The sequence below is a fragment of the Anarrhichthys ocellatus genome, unplaced genomic scaffold (assembly GCF_004355925.1).
Source record: "Anarrhichthys ocellatus isolate YVR2014 unplaced genomic scaffold, GSC_Weel_1.0 scaffold14, whole genome shotgun sequence".
Lineage (NCBI taxonomy): Eukaryota > Metazoa > Chordata > Actinopteri > Perciformes > Anarhichadidae > Anarrhichthys > Anarrhichthys ocellatus.
Genome location: NW_022280044.1, coordinates 3,248,272 through 3,256,907, shown reverse-complemented (window position 1 = coordinate 3,256,907; position 8,636 = coordinate 3,248,272). Strand labels below are relative to the sequence as shown.

The 8,636-nt window shown below is 43.7% G+C and overlaps 1 protein-coding gene across 1 annotated transcript in view; it reads right to left on the bottom strand.

Annotated features, from left to right (window-relative positions):
* Positions 1-1,034: 1,034 nt before the first annotated feature.
* Positions 1,035-8,636, bottom strand: part of tbc1d5 (TBC1 domain family, member 5) — a 19,726-nt gene continuing 12,124 nt past the window's right edge. Inside the window, exons 8-17 of the mRNA XM_031854236.1 lie at positions 8,026-8,223; positions 7,782-7,924; positions 7,273-7,379; positions 5,836-5,921; positions 5,045-5,361; positions 3,706-3,914; positions 3,413-3,512; positions 3,177-3,256; positions 2,789-3,052; positions 1,035-2,017 (exon numbers count right to left, since the gene is read on the bottom strand). Of these exons, the coding sequence (XP_031710096.1) occupies positions 1,718-2,017; positions 2,789-3,052; positions 3,177-3,256; positions 3,413-3,512; positions 3,706-3,914; positions 5,045-5,361; positions 5,836-5,921; positions 7,273-7,379; positions 7,782-7,924; positions 8,026-8,223 (1,804 nt within the window). The 3' untranslated portion in view covers positions 1,035-1,717. The remainder of the gene's footprint in view (positions 2,018-2,788; positions 3,053-3,176; positions 3,257-3,412; positions 3,513-3,705; positions 3,915-5,044; positions 5,362-5,835; positions 5,922-7,272; positions 7,380-7,781; positions 7,925-8,025; positions 8,224-8,636) is intronic.

The window sequence follows — 8,636 nt, the reverse complement described above, 5'->3', positions numbered from 1 at the left end:
CACGTCTTTTACAGACCATAGCCTATAATTCAATGGATTTTCAAGTTCGAGTGCATTAACGAAGGAGAAGAGGCCACTGAATTTAACATTTTTTGTACGCATTCAACATTAAACATAACAGCTGGTAATGAGAGAACATAGCCTACCTCAGAGCTTCAGCACACTATTGTCTCAGTTCATCTGTATAATATACTATTCTTTTCCAGATGTCATCCATTGAGGCTGCATGTCTTCAGTGCTAGCCGAATAAAAGTCTTAATATGCAAAACGACTGACGGTTAAAGTAAAAAAAAAAAAAAAAAGAAATTTTAGGAAACAATAAATTACCTTTTTCTGTGACATTGGGATCCAGCATCCGACTACAATTCTAGGTATTATGGTCAGACTTTGTGGCAAGTTCTATCACATTTAATAAGAAAGAATAAGAGAGACAGACAGACACACACACACCAATTGTTTCCAACTATATTTATCGGCAGAATAATTCAATCAGCCATCAGTCTATAGAGAATCAGTCACTATGTTGTCTCTTGAGTGATAGAAGAGAATTAAAGAGATGTAGTTTTGATCAGTTTTTTAGTCTTTTGCATTTACACATGCTCAGATCTTTCCAATACGAGTAGTTTTATTTCCTCAAACACCTCCCATTTGCTTTGACAGTAGTATTGAAATGATATAATATACAGTAGCCCTGATATTCACACAAACAACTTGACATCAAGCACAGCATTCCCAAACAGGTTCAATAACTTCTTGAGTTTGAAGTAAGAGCAACGTAGTTTTATTGGTCTTGAGTTAATTATGCTGAATGGGCAGCTAGAGGGACATTCTTTGCGTGCGCTGCTTTACATGGTTTCCATGAGAACAACCGAGTTATAATGTGAGAAAAGCAAACTGTCAATCACCACATTAAAATGTCCACATCGGGATCAATTAAAAAAAAAAAAAAAAAAAAAACAGAAAAAAAGAGACTTACTCCATGATTTAATCATTTTCAGGAAATTAAACAGGGTAAAAAATATTTTCTTAAAAAAAAAAAAATATAACATAAGAAATCTAACAAAACGAATAAGATCACAGAGTTAGGTTTTGTTTGGTTGAGAGACGAATAATGGTCAGAGGCACTGGTTCAGGGGGGGGGGGGGGGGGGCTGCCCTCGATAAGGAGGACATCATCCTTTCCTTTGAGTATCAGAGGAGAGAGTTTTCTCTGTAAGGACATAGACACAGGTATGGCCAGAACTCCACATTCAGAAGAATCAGAGGATCACACTCCCAATCTTTACAGTAATCTCGAGAGGAGAGACTCCTCCCCTGTATAGAAATTGCAGTTTGAGGTCCAGCAGAGTAATCATGTAGTGACAGGGTAAGCAGTTCAATGGCACCCTCTCTGGTAGAGTAGGGTGCTACAATTAAATATCATGAGCGACAGGACCCAACATACCGAGGAGACAGGCATTAGGTAAATAAGATGGCATCAGCTTAGACGGGGCTGAAGTGGCACAGATAACAGGTAAAGAGACAGACTAGAAGGTATTTACGACTGGAAGTGTCACAGTACAAATGTGCAATTTTTTTTAGCCGACAGCAGCTCCGGCAGTGCTCCCCCAAAAACTGCAGATCCCACCCTCTTATCCCATGTCAGTTTTTTTTTTAAACACCACATCCTGTGAATGGGATATGACACAGGTGTAAGAGGAGCAGAGGGATTGGCTCGTTCACAGGTCGTTCGGGTTGACAATGGTGAAGTCAGAGTCCTTGCTGTTGGTGGAGCCCTCGTCTGGGCTGGAGGAGCCCGAGGTGATGCCGGCCATCAGGGGGTCATGGAAGGTCCCGGCCGCACCCTCGGGCTCCATTCGCACCAGGCCGCGCCCTCGCCTGATCGGAGGGGTGCGCTCGGCTGCAGCCTTTCCTCCTCCGTCGGCAGCAGCAGCAGCAGCAGCAGCCGGGTCTCCGTCCTGGCACACGAGGATGTAGTCGTCCCAGTTCTTACCCTCGGAGCCGAGGCAAGACGCCACCTGCACATGAGAGATGGTGTCTTTTTCTTGCGTTAGCAGAAATTCTGCCACCCTCACTTGAAATTATTGCAGATGCCATTAGCATCCCAGGTGTTAGAAGCCAACAATGAATGCTATTTGAACATAGCTTTATTGCCTTAACCTAAACAAACCGCCACTAAAAAAAACAAGTCAGTCAAGTCTAAAAATAGGTTTCTCACACGACACGAACCCCAGTCTGCTGTTTGAGCTTTCCATCCACCACAACCTCCTCCCTGGATGTACTTTGTCGCTCTTTGTGCTACTAGGCAGGAGATCAGGGAGCCAGGTGTAAATAGCCGAATAGTTACGGTGGGACTATTCTCTCCCGGGTGCAAATAGACACTCTGTTAAATGATTTACACTACTTAATCTAGTGCAGTAAGTGGATGTAGAAGATGTGTCCATGAACTGTATAAGCACTGTCTGCTGCATCTTTGGCCCAAAAGCTCAATGTATTCAAATGCAACAATTTAGTTGCTGTCTGAAGCAGCATAACTCTGGGTGATTCATTCCTAATGGAAAGCTTTAGCGGCCTAATCCTGCAAAGAATACAGTCCTGGCACAAACATTGGATCATTTTCGCAAACAGGGTAACATTTTTGGAATGAAAATGATCGGATTTAAAGATACTGAACACTGGATCAAAAGGTCAAATAATGAGACCAAACTAATCCTGTCCGAACTGATACCGATAGATGCAGACAGTGCTCCAGTACCAGCAGCCTAAAAGATGGATTATTGTAAATGAACCTGTCGCTCAGGTGGGGCCATCGCCGGCTCCTCCTCTTCCTTCTCTTCCGTGCTCACGGCCCCCCCGTCCAGATCAGAGACCCGGCTCGGCCTGCTGTTTCCTTGTTGGTGGTGGTGGTGGCCACCGTGGAGATTTTTGGCTCTCAGAGCCGTTTCAGCGGCTGCTGTGACGGTGTAGTGGTCGTCAGCGATGGAGATCTCCTCGTTCTCGGCCTCCAGCTGGCTTTGGTTGAAGCGAAGCGCTCCCTTAAGGATGTCTTTGATCTGACAGGATCCGAGGCGACGCGTCAATGTGATAGAAACAGACAAACGGAGAAGAAGACGCACATGTTAAGATAGTAGAAGTACAAAAACATATCACAGACAATGTACACTTGCTCAGACTCACCTGTTTGAGTCCGGCCAGTGACACCAGGACCTCGTCCTCCTTCTCCAGGTGTTCTTGGAGAATCACTTCTTGGATATTACCTGTGGACATGTGATAAGCTGTCACTCACTAAGCTATACAAACAGCAACAAAATCCCCTAGTTAAAACACCCCATTTGCAACCTAGTGCACACATATGAAATAATGTTTTACATGCTGAAAGTGAACATGGTTGGTGTACATTTCTAGCTACTCACAGATGTGAGTGTTCATCATCTTGGCACAGAATTTGCTCATGGCCTCCAAATCGTTGATCTGGCCCTGCAGGAAGGATACCTGGGCTTCCAGGTCCTCCTCCTGTTGCAAAAGCAGAGGGTAACAAAGGGGAGCGTGGTAAGTAGAGGGTCAAGAAACCCCAGAGATGAGTTAGTGCTGGAACTGTGAGAGAATATTAAGAAGAGAGACCAACAGAGGACTAGACATGCAGACAGTCGGTCAGCAAAAAAAAAATGAAAGTTTACGAGAACAGATTACAGGTCGGACTGCTCACCGACTCTTTCTTGCCCATGGACTTGCTGTGGGAGCGAGAGCGAGTGATGTTGAAGAACGACTCTTTCTTGGTGGCCGAGAGGGGCGGAGATGAAGTGCTGACATCACTCCCTCTGGAGGGGGGAAGAGGCGGGGAGGCAGAGGATTGAGGCCGCACACCGGAGAGGCTTTCTATGCTGGGAGAGGAGCTAACTGTCCTGGAGCTTTGGCCTGAGAAAGAGAGGGGGGGGGGGGGGTATTAATACAATATGTCCACAGCATCCATTAAAGAAATCAATTATATCACACTCTTTTACAACAGTACAATACTGCTTGAGCATGGATGTGCATTCATGACCGTTGGATCAGTGTGTCTCATAAATAGGTTCATTTTAAATGAAGGAGTAGAAGGATACAATAAGAATATGAAGCCTTGATTGTGCAATAATTGGAATAATTAAAGGAATTGTAAAAAAAGCACTTACGTTTGCATTTAAATGAAGCATTAATAACTGAATTTTGAAATGGGATGGCTAAATTAATTTCACTTTTTGAACTTCTTTTACATTTACAGTATTGAGTTTGTCTTAGCGTCGACTTATAAAATAATTGAATTTAAAGATGTGTAACCAGTGTGCCACCTAAAACTTAAAGGAGATCCGACCCACAGAGCAGCAGCAGGAGCTTTGATTGGCGAGCTGTCTTATGTTGGCCGGGGGACGTGGAGAGTCAGACCAATCGGCGCATCTGCTGTGGCTCCGTGAATGATGTTCATTAATTAATCATATGTAAAATATTTGTTTGAATTAATTAAGTAACTATAACTAAAAATGATTGGAAGCCTCTATAGCAGAAGGACAAGAGGAAACCATGTTTCTTTGCATTTTTAAAAAGGCAAACTTGCACACAACAACAACAAGTGTCTCAACTGTGTCTTGGACACACACACACACACACACACACACACACACACACACACACACACACGACAAGCTCTTGAGTACATGTTCAAAGCAATGCTGACAGCAGATGCCACAACACAACCATGACGTTGATGTTATCAGTATAATTTCCACTGATGTGGCGAGCTGTGATCTCCCTCTGCTGGTCAAAGTTTACCATTACATGCTCTGGACACTAATGTCCGTTTACTGTCTGGGCTGGGAGAGAGTCCTGAGAGAGACCACCTGAAACTACATCGAACAGATCGGAGAGTCAAAGCTGATGCTGCCACGCCCACACAAACAAACGTTTACAGGTATTCAGATAATGTGCACTGGTGAAAAACTGTACATGCAGCCAATCTACAAATTAAATACCAGCGAACTAAAGTGCAAATGTGTGTGTGTCCAGCTGCTAACCTTTGCTGAGGTGGACAGGCATGCTCTCGGACTTGAGCAGGCGGTAGTGCTGAGTCTGGGCGTGGCTCTGGGTCTGCGGTGGGGCTTGGCTTGATGGGGGCTCGGCCAGCGGTTGAGACTGGGCGGGGGCAGGTGCTGGTGCCGACGCGGGGGACGTTGACGAGGAGGAAGAGGAGGAATGTACCTCGCTGTTGATTGGTGAGATGCCGCCGGACCCGCCCGATATTGCCGGAGCGATGAGCTTCCTGCCGAAGCTCAGCAGGCTGTTGGAGACCTTGTTGATGTTGAGCGGGGCCGTTTTTGTACTGGGACCAGAGCTGGAAAGACACAAGTATGTTGAAGTGAATAAGGAAAAACAAATTCCTGTCGGCAGAACGCTTTCAGACCTTTATCCAGAACTGCTGATTCATCAGGCAGGTCAAAACACTTGGTGAGAACTGTTGCAGTTTGAGCAATGTATTGAGACATATTTTGATTACACACCTGTTTGTAACATATGAATGGGTGGTGAAGGGTTTTTAGAAGTTTCTATGTACATTTTGGTACTTTTTCTGATGTGAAAAGAGATGATCTGTGAAATCTGCTATGAACCAATAAAAATCAACCTCTGTTCTCTGTGAAGACAAAACCTTTTTATTTTTACAGCCACTTGAAAAGTCTACAAGAGGATTAGTGTTGGCAAAAAGCAAATTAAAACTACAATTACTTAGAATACTATTTTCAGATAAAAGTAGACTATTTAAAAGGGTACACTGACTTGTTTTTCTTGAACAATTGTGTGCGTGTTTTACCGTGTCTTGTTCATCAGGTCAGCTCCCCTGGTTTTGTAGTAATCCAGGTTCTGCTGGAACTGGTAGTTAACCGGTCGTGGATAGTTCTACAAAGGGGACACAATAAACATTTTTTTCTTTTTTAAGTCAGAAGAAATGTCTCTGGTGTGCATGATAAACAAGAGTAAACACGTCAAATGTGTGCACGCATGACTACATCAACAAGCAAATATGAGTGTCTTGATGTTTCTGAGTCAGTACATATGAGCAACGAGCATCTTTCCTGCTCCCCCTTTGCCCCACTGTCATCAGGGATGATGCCCCCCCCCTCCCCCAGGTGCAACGTGATGTGGACGTGCAGTGACATGGTCTTTCACCTGGGGGGGACTGTCATGTTGGATCAGCACCTTCCTGCATTTGTCCTCCCAGGAGAGTAGTGGACAGGAGTGTGGCGAGTTGTGTTTGTATAAAGTACGGGTCAGTGAAGTCAGAGGAGAAACAGAAGATGGTTTGAAGCGGGACGGTGGGGTGATAGCTAAGGTCAAAGAAGTACTAATGTTGTAGTCCACATATATACAGTATATACACACAGGTTTTTAATTCTATATTCAAATTCATGATCGTGGTTTACTGAAAAACAAAGCTGCACACAAAATATGTGGTATCTGGGGAGAATGTTTTTTAGGTAGCTGTGTCTTCCTACTGTCCTGAGCGTTGTTGCTGTTGAGGTTTCTAAGTCTTGCAGAATGTTTTCTAGTCACTATGAGCTTCCTGTTTGTAAGGGATAATGGATAAAACAGTCAAAAAGTGTGACTGTCTCAACCTCTGCTGTTATTCAAATGTTGCAGGTTTCTAACATTTAGAACTCTTTACTCATGCGTTACACACAATATATAGATATTAAACAGGTCTATATCTGTGCAACTTCCTCTTTCTTATCAACCGGATTTACCGATTCATTGACTGCACCTGTGCTTCATGTATTTACAGTAAGTGCCTTAAAATCACTAATATGTAACCACTGAAGTGTGTGACACGGAAACATTTGCTGCCAATTTGAACTTCCCTTTTAGCGCCCTAGCGTTTTTTCACAGCGCAATAAGACTTTTTGGTCTACACGATGTTAAAGGATTTCAGCCCAGTGTTGTGTGTGTGGTAAGCGTTTACTTCTGCAAATATTCTCCCATCTCTGCATAGAAAAAGAGGAATTATTTTACAAGAGCAGTACCTCCTGTGTAGAGAACCGAATAATCCTCACTTTCTCTTCTCCATTTGAACCTGTGACCGGTCAGGCATAGTGAAAGCGCTTAATATACCACGATGGGACTTTCGGGGAAATTGAAGAGTAACAAACAAACACTAAACCACACAGCTGTTGATCTTGGAAACAAAATCAGCATGTGCAGTTACAACAGAACAATGTTGTTCCAACTACCTCTGCGGGTGTGGTTTGCTTACTTTGGGATCTCGGAGGAATAGAGCCTTTTGCAGCAGGGAGTTGATGTCTCCTAATGGAGGGTAGTGCATTAGCAGGCCCAGGCAGGTCTGGAAGTTACTAGCAATGACTGAAACAGACAACAAATGCAGTATTAGTGATGCTGGAAAGAATCAAGTGAGTCAAAATGTATTTTCTCCAAGCGTTCCTATCAATTCTAGCATAAGATTGATTGAAAAGTCTTCTGAATTGCCGTGTGCATGTAGTCCCTTGGCATCGGTTCTACAGCAGCAGGGATTCAATGTCTTACTTAAAGACACTTATAGTAAGCAGGGACAATACAGGATGTTTGCCAACATTAGAGCTTAAATCTCCATCTAGTATGGCAGCAAATATCTACTGTATTATATTTAAAGCAATATGACTCCGTCAGATTAAATGAGGTGGAGTAAGTCACATTCTTCCAGTCAAGTGATGCTCCGAAGACAACACATGGCGTTATTGGATTATTTCAGTAATAAATGGAGCGTACGAGCGTCTCGGATGTAGAGCAGCATAGCCACGAAGATGTAGTCGACCAGGTCCAGAGTGATGCTGTCAGCAAAGAGGGCGTCCCACATCACCAGCAGGTCCTGGAGCGGGAACTCACGGCCGAACAACAGACGAACCCACCGGCTGCAGGACAGACGGACAGAAAGGGAAACAGGGTAACTGTGTTTGTGTACAGCTAAGCTTCAAAGTATCAGACGCCCTGAAATACAGGTGTAAATACTGACATGCCGTAAATTTGCGGGGCAATCTCCAGCCGGTTGAGGTGCATGTGCAGTTCAATGTCGTTCTTCTTCACCAGCTGGTCCTGGATGCGGTTGACTTTGGTCACTATGGCCACAGACGGGCCACAGTCCTGGGGCCGTGCGAAGGGGATGCTGGTCAGCATCTCGTCCTTACCCTGGAGCAGTAGATCATCACGTAGTTAGCGTATCATTACATGATGATATGATCAACATTTACGGGATATGTTGAAAAGGAGCAAAAGTGATAAATACAGTACTTTTCTTTTTTTTTTTTAAGGAGGGCATAGAATTCTCAGAGTTTGAACAAAAGCTTATTTTAAGCCAAAATGTGCAGTTTACTCCATTTATATATATGGGAACATTCAGTTAGTTATAATCCTTAATAATTATGAAAACAAACCCTATTTCTATCAGCCTAACAATGCATTTACATTGTGTAATTACCTCACTGTATAGATGTTTAGATTGTTAGTGGCAGCCCTTCTCAAATTGCCTTCTTGAGTTTGAATGATTCACAGTAAATTAGCGTTTACTATTCACTCTCCTATTGGCATATCTGAGCGCTTACTGCTAATATAAACCCAACATTTCCT